Source organism: Petaurus breviceps, unplaced genomic scaffold (assembly GCF_028583685.1).
Source record: "Petaurus breviceps papuanus isolate PSGF00001 unplaced genomic scaffold, PetGlider_PUasm1.0 171, whole genome shotgun sequence".
NCBI classification, from domain to species: Eukaryota; Metazoa; Chordata; class Mammalia; order Diprotodontia; family Petauridae; genus Petaurus; species Petaurus breviceps.
Window position 1 is genome coordinate 1,213,473 of NW_027185754.1, and position 17,185 is coordinate 1,230,657.

At 36.3% G+C, this 17,185-nt stretch overlaps 1 protein-coding gene across 3 annotated transcripts in view; it reads left to right on the plus strand.

Moving 5' to 3' along the window:
* LOC138157035 (liver carboxylesterase 1-like) overlaps nt 1-16,713 on the plus strand; it is a 64,352-nt gene extending 47,639 nt beyond the window's left edge. For 2 of the 3 annotated variants that reach the window (XM_069082455.1, XM_069082454.1), the window contains 5 exons: nt 5,127-5,207; nt 6,173-6,320; nt 14,007-14,138; nt 15,989-16,061; nt 16,199-16,712. In XM_069082455.1, the coding sequence (XP_068938556.1) occupies nt 5,127-5,207; nt 6,173-6,320; nt 14,007-14,138; nt 15,989-16,061; nt 16,199-16,376 (612 nt within the window). In that variant the 3' untranslated portion in view covers nt 16,377-16,712. Of the gene's footprint in view, nt 1-5,126; nt 5,208-6,172; nt 6,321-14,006; nt 14,139-15,988; nt 16,062-16,198 lie in introns of all 3 variants that reach the window. The other variant, XM_069082456.1, reaches the window with a different exon arrangement.
* The last annotated feature ends 472 nt before the right edge of the window (nt 16,714-17,185 follow it).

The window sequence follows — 17,185 nt, forward strand, 5'->3', positions numbered from 1 at the left end:
GCATCATTGCCTATTGACTAAACCAGGCCTGCACAAGGTACAACCCACAGGCCACTTGTGGCCTGCCAAAGGAATTCAGACAGACCACAAAAAATGTTGAGGATATAAAAGAAAGTAAAGATGTAACAAGTGCTTTGACTGTGCCCTGCTTAACCCACTTTCCACTAGTGATTATTGTGCCCATCGTGTATCTTGGAGGGTAGGTTGTCACTGTGTGCTTTCTCCTGTTAGTCACGTGACCCACAGCAACCAACCATTGTCAGTCTGTCTCTAGTCTGAGAGGAGCAATTTCATGATAAATAAAAATCTAAAGTAATAAATGTAATTAATTTATATTAAGTGAAATTCCCCCTTTTAAAAATATGGTTTATTTACAAAATAGTTTAATCATTAATTATACCTGTACTTGGAAAGTGAACTGCTAAAAACATATCTGCAGTCCACAGAAGTTTAGTCTATTTTAATTTTGGCCCCTGCCTACTGCCAAGTTGTACAGGTCTGGTCTAGACACTAATGTAATAGCCTCCTGATTGGTCTCCCTATATCCAGGCTTTTCCCTTCTCTAATCCATCTTCCTCAAAGCTGCCAAATTGGTATCTATAAAGTGCATACCTAGCCATGCCATGTCCCTATTTGACAAGTTTTGATGACTTCCCAATGCCTTTAGGATAAAAAACAAACTCCTATAGCATTTTATGTCTTTCATACTCTGGCTCAACATATCTTTTCAGGTTAGCTATCCACTATTCTCTACACAACTCTGCACTCGAGACAAATTGGCTGTTTCGCCTTTGAAAAGCTTTACTTATTCCTCTCTCTGCCTAGTCATCTCTACCTCATAGGACCCCCACTTCCCTAAAAAACTTCGCTCAAATGCCACATAATTCCATATGCCTTTCCTCATTTCCCCAAGGGTTAGTGCCCTTCCCAAGAACTGAATATTTTTTTGTACAATTGAATTATTTACTTACCTGTGTAAGTAAATAAATTATCAGCTACTACTGGTCTGGTTAAGGCAAATCCCTAGGCCACTGTACTCTTCCCAGAGCTTGGTTCTGCTGTGTGCATTCTATCCTCTGTATTCTCTGGGCTTGCTTTTTGGTGGACATGCAATCAATCTTCAACAACCTTGGGCTCTGTTGCAACACTTTTCTCAGTTGAAGTGTTACATTGTTCTTTTTTATTCACAAAGGGCCACAACCCTTAGCATTCTAGGACTGACAGAAGTCTTTTCCCTTTGATTCCCTCAGAGCTTTGACTCTTAGGTTTGCTACCATCAGGCAGGAGCTAGAGAGGCCTTCTCATTTCTGCTTAAGCATTTTCTCTGATTCAAAGGTGGCTTCTTTCGATTAGGAGTTCTGTCTTTACTTATTGATCAGCCTCTTTATACTCCCCAGAGTCCTGTTAGATCTCATGCAGATAAAAGTCTGGAAAAAAGAGATCAGGGCATATTCATCATCTTGATGGCTTCTTCACATTCTGTCTTCACCTCCCATCCTATCCAAGTAGCAGAATGTTACATTTACAGCTGAAAGTCCTTTTGGATTTTTTATATTTTTTAATCAAATGCTTTATTAAATTCTAGTTTACATCCTTCATTTCTGCAAGAATTTGAGTTACAGATTTTCTCCCCATTTTCCCCTACCCATCACCCACCCCAAAATAGCGATCCCACTAGATATTCCCTCCTCCAATCTGTTGTCTCCCATATCTTCTCCCATTCCTCCTCGGACTTTCCACTTGGGCAACATTGATCTCTATGCCCCAGTGCCTGTATATCTTATTTCCCAGTTACAAGTAAAATAATATTAATAATAATGTATATATATGCTTATATATGTATATATATATTTAAACATTTGATTTTAAAACTTTGAATTCCAGATTCATTCCCTTCCTCTCTTGTCATTGACCCTTAATGGGAGAATAAGCAATTCAATATAGGTTATGCATGTGTAGCTATGCAAAACATTTCCATAGTGGATATATTGTAAAAAACTGACTATATTTTCCTCTCTCCTATCCCACCTCAAACTTGTTCTATTCTCTACTTTGATCCTGTGCCTTTTCAAAAGTGGATGCTTCCAACTTCCCTCTCCCCCAGCCTTCCTTCTCTGCCATCATCTCCCCTCTTATCCCCTTCCCCCCTACTCTCCTGTAGGGTGAGATACACCATTTAGTGTTTATGTCATTCCCTCCCTAAGCCAAATTCAATAAAAATAAGGTTGACCCATTCCCTTTTCCTTCCTGTTCTTCTCCATTGCAACGATGTTCCCTTGCCTGTACTATATAAGACAGTTTACCCCATTCTGTCTCTCCCCATCTCCTCTCATTAGATTCCTCTCTCACCTCTCAATTTAACCTTTTAAGTATCATCCCTTCCTATTAAATTTGTCCTGTGCCCTCTATCTATGTACACCTGTACACATATATACACACATTCACATATGTATTCATATGCCCATATACCCTCCTATATAGACATATATATATATATGTATGTATGTGTATACATATATACCTTTCTATTCCCTTCAACTATTCTCATACTGAAAAAAGTTTCATCATTTACAATTATTGTTTTTCCATGTAGGAATGTAAATAGTTCAACTTTGATAAGTTCCTTATGATTTCTTTTCCCTGTTTACCTTCTCGCGCTTCTCTTGCTTCTTGTATCTGAATGTCAAATTTTTTTCTGCTTTTTTCAGCAATAATGCTTGAAAGTCCTCTCGATTTCACTGAATGACCATATTTTCCCCTGAAACATGATACTCAGTTTTGCTGGGTAGGTGATTCTTGGTTTTAATCTCAACTCCTTTGACTTCCAGAATATCATATTCCAAGCCCTTCAATCCCTCAGTGTAGAAGCTGCCAGATCTTGTATTATCCTGATTGTGTTTCCACAGTATTGAAATTGTTTCTTCCTGGCAGCTTGTAATATTTTCTCCTTGATCTGAGAATTCAGGAACCTGGCTATAACATTCCTAAGAATTTTTCTTTTTGGGATCTTTTTCAGGAGGTGATGATGGATTCTTTCAACCTCTATTTTGCCCTCTGGTTCTAAGACATCAGGGCAATTTTCCTTGAGAATTTCGTGAAGGATAATTTCTAGGTTCTTTTTTTGGATCATGCTTTTCAGGTAGTCCAATAAGTTTTAAATTCTCTCTCCAGGATCTATTTTCCAGATCAGTGGTTTTCCCAATGAGTTATTTCACATTGCCTTCTATTTTTTTCATTTGTTTGGATCTGTTTAATAGTATCTTGATTTCTCATAAAGTCACTAGCTTCCATTTGCTCCAATCTAATTCTGAAGGAATGATTCTCTTCAGAGAGCTTTTGTGATTCTTTTTCCATCTGGAAAATTTGACTTTTTAAGGCATTCTTCTCCTCATTGGCTTTTTGAGCCTCTTTTGCCATTTGAGTTAGTCTATTGTTAAGGTGTTATTTTTTTCAGTTAGCTTGTTGATTCTCATTTCATAATTTTCTTAAATTGTTCTCATTTCTCTTCCCAATTTTTCCTCCACTTCTCTTATTTGTTTTTCAAAATCCTTCTTAATGTCTTCTATGGCCTGTAACCAGCTCATATTTTTCTTGGAAGCTTTTGGTGCAGGAGTTCTGACTTTACTGTCTTCTTTGTGTTCCGTGCTTTGATCCTTTTTGTCCCCCAAGTAGGAGTGTAAAGTTGGATTACTGTTTGCTTTGCTTCCCTTGTTTGCTCATGTTGCCACTAAATTACTTGAATTTTGGGCTTTTTCCCACAGTAGGACTGGGCCACTAGAAGGGAGCTTTGTCCTAAATGCTGGGGTTTTCTCAGATGCCGAAGGTATTAGTTGGGTGCCCTTTCTGAAGGCTCCACACACTCTGGCAAGTTGGTCACACACCCTAGGACCTCCACCCTAGACCGCAATCCAGATCCAAGCAGGTTAAAGCAAGAGCGATTACCCCTCCACCTGGTCACTTGGTCCCCCCACACTCTGCAGGCCAGGAGCTGAAGTTGCCATGTGACTGTGACTGCATGGCTGCCACACTTCAGCTGCTCCTCGCACCAGGGGGCAAAGGCCAACTACACTCCTGAACTACTGGATCCCAAAGTCCACACTGCACTAATCTCTCACCTTGTCCTTAACATCTATGTGTTCATAATTCTGGAAACTTCCACAGCTGCTGGTCATCTGAAGTCCCTCCAGTCATAGGCTGGTCAGGCCCTCCCTGAAGCTAAAACCTCTGGCTTAAGCAGGCCTGGGGGTTGGCTCCCAGGGCACTGTGCTGGCCACTTCCTGACAGCCTGCCGAGCTGTCCTTAGCAGGAGATTAACTTCTCTGTGTCATTTTGTGGGTTCTGTAGCTCCAAAGTTTGTTCAGAGTCACCTTTTACATGAATTGGAGGAGGTGGGAGCCGGAGCCCCGCAGAAGTCCTGTTTCTACCCTGCCACGTTCAATGGTTGGGGCGGAAAGTCCTTTTCTTTACATTTCAGTGTCTTTGGCCCTAATGATTTTCAGTCTCATTGAAGTCTAAACAGGAGTATATTCCTTATTTAAAATGAGGTCATTTTATTAAAAAATCTTAAATGTTACTTCCAGCTCTAAATCCTTTAATAAATTTATCCTCCCAAATTTAAACGACTGCTAATAAGAAGTAAGTAGTTCATTCTATTAAATTTCCCAGCAATATTTACATCCTAGTAGGGAATAATCTTATAAAGGAAACTCTAATGCCAGAATTTCAGTAATCACAAAAAGCATGTGGGAGACTTCTAGAGGCATTGCTAAAAGAACTACAAATTCAATTTTCCCCCTCATCTAATTCCCTAATTAAACCCTAATTATCAGGAAACTAGAAGTCTTATATTTTCTGATTGTTTGGATACCATAGGAATCTTCATATAAATGGATGTTCCTGTTGACTGGGTAGAAGTAGGGCATTTGCTGTTTTCATACTTTAAAAAAATATTTTCCTGATTTCCATTTTTGATGTTTTCTAGGACACTTAACAAGTCAGGTAAATTCATTAATTAGCTCAACATGAACCAAAATAAAAAGAGTATTTTCTTTCTTTGTTTCAGAAAGGCTGCTTTGTTTCAAATATTAACCACTATTTTTTTTATGTGCAATGAATATTTTGTACAGTTAATGGAGTTCCCTTTCTCAGAAGGCATACCAGACCAAGAAACAGCAACAACACTATTATGGAGCTCCTACCCTCTTGTTGTAAGTCATGTGGACCTCTATAATGTCAGGGCTGGGAGGGAACTTAGACCTTGGAATTACAGAGCTAGAAAAGATATAGAATCTTAAAGCATAGAATCTAACTACTTAAGGGGCATTAGAGACCATCTAGTCCAATGCTGTTATTTTAAAGCAGAAGAATCAGAGGCCCAGAGGAGGGAAATGATTTCCCTAATGGTATATATGTATATATGTATGTACATATATATGTATGTATGTATCTTGCCAGGATTTAAATCAAGGTATTCCAACTCCTCATCTTGTATACTTTTCAATACACTATGATGCCTCCCATCCCAAGGCAGAAAAAGCAAATCACTCAAAGAGGCAGAATTTTACTATTTACTTTGTATTTTCCTCCTTTGGTTAAGAACTAGAAAATTTTAGCAAGATTTTCCTCATTGTAAGGTATAGATCAGTAAAAGATTTCATGTAATGAATTAATGAAGCCTTCTCTAATCCATTTCTCCCTCTAAGATGGAAGTACTCTAACCCTTCTCTGAAGGAGCCCCATATCACATTGTTCATATCTATTTTATATACTTGTCATCTTATAAATTTGCCTGTAATCTCTCTGAGGACAGGAATTCTATTGTCCTATTCACCTCTATATCTTCTAACATTCACAATACAGAGACTTATCATTTAATTGCTAAAAAAAGGGATGTTTCACCTAAATTTTATAAATGTTTCTACAGAAATATAATGTTAGGTGAAACAACATTTCAAATGACATTTAGTTCAGTGTCAGTGTTATAAATAGGCATAGGCTAAATAATGTTATAGCAAAATATCATAACTTTATAGTACAGGTGGGTTATGATATAATGATGTTATTGTGAAAAAGTGTTAGTTGGTACAATATTATGTGATGCATGTCAGTTAATAAATGAATGAATGAACAGCCACTTATTTCTTCCTCTTTACTTTGTTTTTTATCATTTCAGAAAATACCCAAAGACCTTACTCCTACATTTACTAAGAAATATCTCAGAATGACAAATGATCCTATCCAAAGGAAAGATCTGTTTAAAAACTTGTTAGGAGATTTGATATTTGGAATTCCGGCTGTGAGGGTGGCTCGTTTTCATATGGGTGAGTTCCTGAGTGATCAAGTGAGCAAGGGGTAACACAGTTAACCTTACTTATCTCAATATTAGGCAAAGATTAATACTCAGTATGGTGGTCCAAATTCTACCCAGGGATAGAATAAGTAAGAGACTGCTTTTTAGTAAGAAGAGCACTAGGACTTCCAGGGGAAGAGAATCAAGATGATGGAGTAGAAAAACACTCAACAGAACTCTCCCAACATTTCCTTCCAACTTTACAATAATACCTCAAATTGAATTATAGAGTGACAGAGTAAAAAAAAAAGGTTAGAATGAGACATTCTTCCAGGCCAGGACAACATAGAAGGTTGAGAGATCTGTGACATGGGGGAGTAGGCTGGCCTGGACACCACATGGAGTAAATCGCCAGCAGCTGTATCTGTTTCCAGACTTCTCAATCCAAAGAACTCATCAATCACCTCTTGAAAAAGATCCCAAAAAGAAAACCCCTAGGAATATTATAGCCAAATCTAGAGTTCCCAGGTCAAGGAGAAAATACTGCAAGCATTCAGGAAGAAACAATTTGAGTATTGTGGAAAAACAATCAAGATAACACAAGAGCTAGGAGCTTCTACATTAAAGCATTGAAGGGCTTGGAATATGATATTCTGGAGGTCAAAGGAGCTAGGACTAAAACCAAGAATCACCTACCCAGCAAAACTGAGTATAATGCTACAGGGGAAAACATGGTCATTCAATGAAATAAAGGATTTTCAAGCATTTTTGATGAAAAAAAAAATAGAGCTGGATTGAAAATTTGACTTTCAAATACAAGAAGAAAGAAAAGCAGGAGAACATAAACAGGAGAGAGAAATCATAAGCAACTTATTAAAGTTGAATTATTCATATTCCTGCATGGAAAAATGATCATTGTAACTCATAAGACTTTTCTCAGTATGAAGATAGTTGAAGGGAATATATGTACATATGTGTATACATACATATATGAATGTAAAGTAGGATGTATGTATATACAAATATATATTTATATACGTATGTATATACAAATATATATTTATATATGTATGCATATACAAATATATATTTATATATGTATGTATATACAAATATATTTATATATGTATGTATATACAAATATATATGTGTGAGTGTGGGCATTTGTATGTTCATGTATACATAGAGGGCACAAGATCAGTTGAATGTGAAGGAATGATGTCTAAAAAATAAAATTAAAAGGGGAGAGAGGAATTTATTGGGAGAAGAAGAAAGGGAGAGATAGATTAGGGTAAATTATCTCATATAAAAAGGCAAGAGAAAATTGTTACAATGGAAGGGAAGAGCAGGAAAGTGAAAGGGAATGGGAAAACCTGATTCTCATTGAATTTGGCCTAAGGAGGGAATAACATACACACTCAATAGGGTATTTTAACCTTTGGGAAAATAGTGGGGTAGGGGATAAGAGGGGGAGGACAGAAGGGAGGGAAGATTGGGGGAGAGTGTACTTAGAAGGAAACATTTTTGAAAAGGGATAGGGTCAAAGGAAGAAATATATTAAGGGGGGGGTAGGATGGAGGAAAATATAGTTAGTCTTTCACATTATTACTACTATGGAAATGTTGTGGGTAACTACACATGTCCAATCTATATTGAATTGCTTATCTTCCCAGTGGGGGTAGGTGAGGAGGGAAGAAGGGGAAAAAATCTGGAACTCAAAGTTTTAAAAACAAATGTTTAAAAATTTATTTTTTACATGCAACTGGGAAATAGGATATACAGGTACTAGGGAATAGAAACACATCTTGCCCTACTAGAAAGTTAGGGGGAGTGAAGGGGGAGAATATAAGAGAGAACAGATTTGGGGAAGGGATATTCAGTAGGCTTGCTATTTTGTGGTGGGGGGTAGGAGAAAGATGGGGAGAGAAAAACTGTAACTCAAGATCTTGTGGAAATGAATGTTGAAAACTAAAAATAAATACATTTTTAAAAAAAGAAAATAGGGGGAGAAAGGAAAGAAAATAATTCCTTAAAAATCAGAATTGACCAAATGGAAGAAGAGGTATAAAATCTCACTGAAGAAAGTAATTCCTTAGAAATTAGAATTGGGCAAGTAGAAGCTAATAACTCCATGTGACATCAAGAAACAATTTTAAAAGAAAGTTAAAAGAATGAAAAAAAATGGAAGAAAAGGTAAAATATCTTTTTGGAAAAACAATTGACCTAGAAAATAGATTGAGGAAAGATGATTTAAGAATTATTGGACTACCTGAAAATCATGATTAAACAAAGATTCCAGACATCATATTTCAAAAAATTATCAAGGAAAAAAATGCCCTGACATCCTAAAACCAGAGGGTAAGATAGAAATAGAAAAAAAAAATGACCAATCATCACATGAAAGAGATAAAGAAATGAAAACTCCCAGGAAAATTATAACAAAATTCCAGAGCTTCTAGATTAAATAAAACTATTTCAAGTAGCAAAAAAGAAACCATTCAAACTCTGAAGCCACAGTCAGGATCACATAAGATTTAGCAGATACCACGTTAAAGAAGCAGAGGACTTGGGATATGATGTTCCAGAAGGCAAAAGATTTAAGATGATAACCAATAATAACTTACCCAGAAAAACTCAGTATGATCCTTCAAATAAAAAATGGATATTTAATGAAATAGATGACTTTCAAGAATTCCTCATGAAAAGACCAGAGTGGAATAGAAAATTTGAAAGTCAAATATAAGACTCCAAAGAAGCATATAAAGGTTAGCTTGAAAGAGAAATCATAAGGGAATCAATAAAGTTAAACTGTTTACCTTCAGAGGTGGAAATATAATACATGTATCTTCTAAGAATTTTATCATTATTAGGACATTTTGAAGGATTCTACATAGAAAGAAGGTGCAGGACTGACTTGATTGTGTTGTAATCATCTAAAAAAAGTATAGGTATAGATGGGAATGATAGATTCACTGGTAAAAGGAAGAGTGATAGGAAAAATGACAACAAAAAAATCTCATTTAAAAAAGTTGTACAAGAAAGAGCTTTTACAGTAAAGGAGAAAATGTTGGGGGGAGGGACAGCCAAGGTGAACCTTGGCTTAAACCTCACATCTAAATTGGTTGACAAAAGGGAATGTGTATATATACAAATACACATGTACATGCACACATACATGCATACACACATACATACATACATATGGTAATATAAGTTTTTCCTATGCAATAGAGAAATAAGAAAGGAAGGGGATAAGACAAAAGAGAAGTAATAAGAGGGAGAGCAGATAAAAGAAGACAGTGGTCAGAAACAAAAAGAAACAGAACAGGGTAAAAAAAGAGAAAGAGAAGGATAAATAGAGGAAAAGAGGCTAGAAGGAAATGCACACTTATCAATCATAACTGGGAATGTGAATGGGATGAACTCACTCATGAAATGGGAAACAGAAAGCAGAAGAGATTAGAAACCAGAATCCAACAATTTGTTGTTTACAAGAAGCACACTTAAAACAGAAAGACCCATACAGCATTAAAACGAATGGCTTTAGCAAAATCAGTTATGCTTCAGCTGAAGTAAAAAAAAAGGGGGGGGGGTAGCAATCATAATCTCAGAAAAAAGAAAAAGCAAAAATCAACCTAATTAAAAGGGTTATGCAGGAAAACTATACTTTGCAAAAAGGCCTATAGATAGTGAAATACCATCAGCACTAAACATATATGCACCAAATGGCATAGCATTTTAATTCTTTTTATTGTTGTTGTTGCTTTTTGGAGGGGCAGTCGGGGTTAAGTGACTTGCCCAAGTTCACATAGCTAGTTTTTGTGTTAAGTGTCTGAGGCCGAATTTGAACTCAGGTCCTCCTGATTCCAGGGCCGGTGCTCTATTCACTGTGCCACCTAGCCGCCCCAAGCATTCTAATTCTTAACACAAAAGATAATGTTTTATAAAAGGAAGTATGCAATAAAACTATAATAGTAGAAAACCTCAAATTTTTCCTCTCAGAACTAGATACATCTAAACATAAGATAAATAAGAAAAAAAATCAAGGGGATGAATGGAATCTTAGAAAAGTTAGATATAGAACTCTGGAGAAAACTGAATGGGAATAGAAAGGAACATACATTTTCCTCAGTTGTACATCATATCATCACAAAAAAATGACCATGTATTATGGTACAAAAACTTCCCAACCAAATGCAGAAAAGCAGAAAAATTGAAAGCACCCTTTTCATTCTGTAATACAATAAAAATTACTTTCAATGAGAAGTCATAAAAGCATAGATGAAAAAATTAATTGAAAGCTAAATAATATTATCCTAAAGAATGAGTAGGTCAAATAACAAATTATAGAAACAATAATTTCATTAAACAGAGTGACAACAATGAAAAAAATTCCAAAATTTATGTGATGCATCTATGGCAGTAATTTGGGGATAAAATATGTCTCTAAATGAATACATCAATAAAAGAGAGAAAGACCAGATCAATGAATGCAACTAAAAAAATAGAAAAAGCAAAAATTAAAACTCCCCAATTACACACTAAAATGTAAATCTTGAAAATAAAAGATTATTAAAATTTAGAGTAGAAAAAAATGAAGTAGTAAATAAAACTAGAATTTGGTTTTATTTTTTAAAAACCAATAAATTGGTTAATTTGATTTTTTTAAAGGAAAGCCAAATTAATACTATCAATAATGAAAAGCATGAACACACCACCAATGGAGATGAAATTAAAGCAATTATTAGGAGTTATTTGCCCAATTATATGCTAGTAAAACTCACAATCTAAGTAAAATGAATGAATATTTAGCACATATACAAATATACACCTGTGTATAAATACATTCAATGCCATACCAATGAAACTACCAAAAATTTTATAGAGCTAGAAAAAATAGTAACAAAATTCATCTGGAAAAAACAAAAGGTCAAGAATCTTAAGGGAACCAATGAAAAAAATTATGAACAGAAATAGCCTATCAGAACCAGATTTCAAACTATTACAAAGGAAGAATCATCAAAACAATCTGGTATTTCTAATAATAGAATGAGTGGCATAGATTAGGTACATAACACATAGTAGTAAACAACTATAGTAATCTGGTCTTTGATAAACCCAAAGAGCCACATTTTGGGGGTAAGAATTTAATGTTGGACAAAAATTTCTGGGAAAACTGGAAAGCAGTTTGACAGAAACTAGGCATAGACCAACATCTCACACTGTTTACCAAGATAAAGTCAAATGTGGTATTGTAATCAAGACACTCCCAATGACCTATGAAAAAAAAATGCCATCCACCTCAGAAAAAGAAATAATGAACTCTGAATGCAGATTGAATCATGTTTTTTTTTTAACTTTTAAAAATAGTTTTTATTATTTTTATTTATTTTAATTAATTCAATTATTGTATTTTGTTTGTATTTTTTCAATATGGTTAATATGGAAATATGTTTTGCATAACCTCACATATGAGTTCAAAATCAAAGTGTTTGCCTTCTTATGGAGGAGGTAGTGGTAGGTAGGAGAGGAAGTCAAAAGTTTAAGAGAATGATTGTTAAACATTTTTTAACATGTAATTGGGAATTATTTGACAAAATAAAAAAAATGATTTCAAAAAAAGAGCCTCAGGTTAGGAGAACCTGATTCAAACTCTGACTCTATCTGTTTTCTATTAGGACACATTACAATATATTTTTTGATAGGGGAGAAAAACAACTTGTGAGTACAGGATATTGCTTGGCCTAGATAGGCCACACTAGAATTTCAGACTGTGAACCCATGAGTTTGCTTCGATTCACTGAAAATTCTAGATTTAAAAAAAAGTTGTAGGTACATTTTATTTTTATATCATCTTTATGTCCTAATATGTTGCTTTTGTTATGTATTGCGCTTGTCCTACATAGAGTATAGGTCTGATTAGGTAATCTCCCCATTCAGTAAACTGCAGCAAGTCCCAATTAACTTCAGGATCAGATATAAAAGTTACTTGCTCAGGGCCACACAGCTAGTGAGTGTGACCAGCATAGAAGAACAAGAAGGAAGAGTCAGATATAGGGAACTAGGAGAGAACAGTGTCACAAAAAAACTTGAGAAGGTTTCTTATTCAGGAAAAGAAGGCAATCATCAATGGCAAATACTATAAAGACAATAAGGAAGATCAGGAATGAGAAAAGGACAATTCTCACAGCAGTTAAGAGAACATTCATGACTTTGAAAAGGGCAGTTTCAGCTGGATTATGAGGTTGGGAGTCAGACTGTACAAGGTTTAGAAGAGCATGAAAGGAAGGGAAATGGAGACATTAATCATAATCTTTCTCAAGGACTTTGGCCATGAAGAAATAGATAGATAAAGGATGATAGCTACAGGAATGATCAGATTATGTGAGATTTTAGTTTTTAAGGATGGCAGAAACATGGGCATGTTGGAAGGTGAGAGTGGAGAAACAAATGGGGGGAAATTTGATGGAGAAATTGGGAGAATGTGGAATCAAGGGTGCATATAAAGGAATTTGCCTTGGCAAGGAGAGTCATTTCCTTATCTGAAACCAGGATAAAGGATTTGTTGAAGGAAATATTCGAATGATGTGAGACTTAAGAAATGGAGAAGGGATGAGCCCTTGATAATTATTCTCAATATTTTTCAATGTAGCAAGAGTCAAGGTCTTCAGATGAGAGGGTGGGAGGCTTGAGGAGAGATGAGAATATTGGGATAGTGAATCAATAGAATCTAGAAAAAGAAAAAGAAAGATAGTATAAATGTTTAGTCCCCATTGTATTCTACTCTGGTCATACCATATGTGGAGTATTTTTTCATTTCTGGATTCCATGACATTAATAAATTGGAGAATGTTCTGCGAATGGCAATAAACATTGTGAAACAAATCAATCTTAACTACATGAAAATCAGTTAAGAGAACTAATGATTTTATCCTGGGGAAGAGAAGGTTCAGGAAGGACATGATATCTACATGATATCTCTCTCCAAGTATTTGAAGGTATATCTTGCGGGGGGAAGAGCAAGGATTGGGCTTGTTCTGTTTATCTACAAAAGGAAGAGGTGAGAGTGAGGGGTTGGTTACAAAAAGGCAAAGTTAAGTTTAATGTAAAGAAAAACTACTTACCAATGAGAGTTAACAATAAGTGGAATCAATGGGCTGCCATGAAGAGTAGTGGTTTCTGCCTCACAGAAGGTCTTCAAGTAGATGATGGTTCCTCACTTGTTGGTTAGGCTCTTGTGGGATGTTTTTCAGTTATGGGCTGGGCTAGAAAGTTCCTGAGCTTTCTTTCAGATATAAACTTCTGTGGATCTTTAACTCATCTTGGAGTAGAATAATCTTGCCATTTGCCTAGGAGTAATGAACCTTCTGATGGAGATGAGGGAAGACTCAACTAGATAGCTGCTTAAGGTTCGAGACAACTAAGATTCTATGATCAAGGTTGAAGATCTCTTACTGAAATGAAGATAGTCTTCGATATTAGGATAAGCACATGGCCATCAATGCTAGCCATTACTCTGCATACCTCTGCCTGCTCCTTTAGGTCTCTTATGTACTCATAAGTACATAGGAGTCGAGGGTCCCCTATTCATTAAATTAACTTAAGAATTCAGCAAAATTCTTTCATATTTCCCAAAAGACCCCTAGGGACTCCCTTGTAAGTAAGTACATCTGAAGTAGAAAACTTGATATACTGAATTTTCTATTCTTTCTTTCAGCATCAGGCGCACCCACATACATGTATGAATTTCAACATCGGCCAAGCTACTCAACCAACCTGAAACCAGAGACAGTGAAGGCAGACCATGGGGATGAAATTTTCTCTGTCTTTGGGGCTCCATTTTTGAGAGGTGATTGACCTCTGTTTACTACAAAAAAAAACTGTCAAAACATCACTAACTGGCTATTTGGAAAATAATATTTTGCTTTAAAAATTATTTTGCCCTTTTAATATACCGGTTATCTCACTGGATATTCACAACATTTCCTATGAAGCAGAAAATCAAGTCAAGTCAATAAAAACTTGTTAAGTACTTACTATGTACCAGGCACTATGCTAAGTACTGAGGGATACATGGAGATGGGAGTTTGCAAAGTCAGGTAAAAGATAGCCCCTGTTCTCCAAGCTCATAGTTTAATGGGGGAAACAATATGCAAATAATTATGTACAAACTAGAGAGATGGATAGATGTAGTCCAAACTTTACTCAACAAGAATTCCTTCTACAACAATCCTAACAACTGGTCATTCATAACCAGTTGTTAGGGCTGTTGTAGAAGGGATTCCTGTTGAGTAAGGTTTGGACATCTGAAGTCTATCTGAATTCCAATTCTGATTATGAGAACATCCTCAGAAAAAGAATATAGTGAACAACTGATCAATCAGCAGGCGTTTATTGAGGGCCTGTTATATTCCAGGCAGTGAAGTAGGAATTTGGGGTTAAAGACAAAAATGAGTTTATATTCTGTCACTGGAGCGTTCAGATAACTGCTTCTGGGGACTAGTTTTCACTGATGGTCTGCCCTACTTTAGAGTTTCCTCAGAGTAATATGAGCATAGCAAAAATGTATTTTAGAGAAGTCTCTGCACCACATAATCACAATGCTAATCAGGGTACTCAAGGTTAATTTATATGATGGCCATGTAACAGCAATTCTTCCATACAGGAGTTTTGGTCTATCCCAGAAATGGGGAACCTGCAACTTTCAGGTCACATATGGACTTCTACATCTTTAAGTATAGCCTTTTGACTGAATCCTAATTTTACAGAACAAAAGGGTTTGTTAAGAATCTAGAAGGATACATTTGGCCTAAAGGTCTCAAGTTCCCCACTCCTGGTCTGTGTACTGGATGCCCCATTTTCCTTTCAAGTGCAATCAGTTCTAGCCACCTTGATTTGGCTTCCTGAGGATTTCTATGTATTTCCCACTATGAGAGGAAATCTGAATGCAGACCACATTGACATTTTAATTGCCACTCCCAGCAAAGGCTTTGAGGTTGAATGTTTAATACAATGGATTCCTAGACTTTCAATGCCAAGCTGGAAATGGGGTAACATAAGAGAATTGAATTTGGAGTCAGAAGACCTAGAAAGAAGTCAAATCTAAGCTTTTGTACTTTTTTACCTTGGAAAAGTCACTTAGTCCTTAGCTTCCCTGTCTGTAAAATACAGGGATGGGTCTAGGCCAGGGGTGGGGAACCTGCGACCTCACAGCCACATGTGGCCCGTTAGGTCCTCAAGTACAGTCCTCAATTTTATGATCCTAAATACTATTTATTTAGTATGAATTATCCTCTCCAAATCTCTCTCCTACTAAGCTATTGCTTATGCCTGAAATTCCACCATTAGAGTTTAATTCCTTTATAGTTAGTGCCTCCTCTCTAAATATATATGCCAATGGACTGGCACTTAGTAAGTATTATTTGATTATTTCTTAAAATTACCTCTAGAGAAAAACAAGGTAAAATCCTGGTAGGATTAGCAAATAAATGTAAAGAAATAGAGAGTCATTGGGTCAGAGCATCACCTGGGAAGGACACACCAGTATGTATGCAACATTGTAAACTAGAGGAGTCATGGGATAGCTCACAAGTGGGAATGGGTGGAAAGGAACATGCTGTGGGCACTGAGTATATACCTCGCAATTTTATTACTAAAATATTCTAGTCACATTCTAATATCTTCAGTTTTCACTTTCAGGGGGCTCACCAAAGGAAGAGAAGAAACTTAGCAGGACTATGATGAAATACTGGGCAAACTTTGCTAAGAATGGGTAAGACTGGTAACAGGGGAATTACTGGGGATTTTGTTTCAGCATGTTTAGTAGGTATCTCCCTCTCCTTTTCTTTTAACCACCACTGCTGATTCAATGATTATTTTTATTTTTAAAATATTAATTATTTCTTTCAGAAACCCTAATGGAGAAGGACTGCTAAAGTGGCCTGCCTATGATCAGAATGAAAGCTACCTCCAAATTAACATTCCCCACAAAGTAAGCAAAAAGCTGAAGGAGAAAGAAGTGGAATTTTGGACTGAGCTCATGTTGAAGGAACCAGTTGGGGTGAAGAGAGAACACATTGAGCTTTAATCTGGTGAGGTCTGCCATAAGATAGTAAAGAAGCCTCAGCAGACCTCGATGGCAAGGATTTTTGGTTTTACTTGGCAAGGATGCCTGGCTCTTTGGTGGTTAGAGAACTTCTCAACATGGAGGTGGAGGGAATAAAATACCAGAAACAGCCATAGATCAGTCTGCGGAAGGGATAGAAGACACAACTTGAGTACTGGGGAACATGAAAAGCCTAAGATTTCTTTTTCTTCTGAATGCTTTTAGTGGGTAAGATTGGCTTTGGATTATTCCAAATAAAATCTACTTTACTTAGAATTCTTGTTACTTGTGTCAGCATCTTGGTCTTGGGAATTAGATAAATAAGTCCTTCCTTGAAATAAAGCTATTATCCTTCAAGCCCAGGTTCTATTTTTAAAGAGGAAATTGGGGTTAAATGACTTGCCCAGGGTCACACAGGTAGTAAGTATCAAGTGTCTGAAGTCAAACGAATTCGGTCCTCCTGACTCCAGGTCCCATGCTGTATCCTCTGTGTCATCTAGCTGCCCCTATGCCCTGGTTCTAGTCATGGTCTTTGCTACATACCTTAGAGGTTTAGGGTTACAATTTAATGTATAGATCTAGACTTTAAGATATTAATGAATGAAATAATTAAAAGACATTTATTAAGTGCTTCCTACAAGTCATACCTCATAACAGATGTGAACATATCTGATCACAGCCATGGTCCCTGCCCTAAAGAAGTTTACATGTTAATGCTACACAAATAAAGGTAGATGGTGGTCAGGGAGGGGTATTATGGTTTGGAAAGTAAAAAGGGTGATGACTGGAGG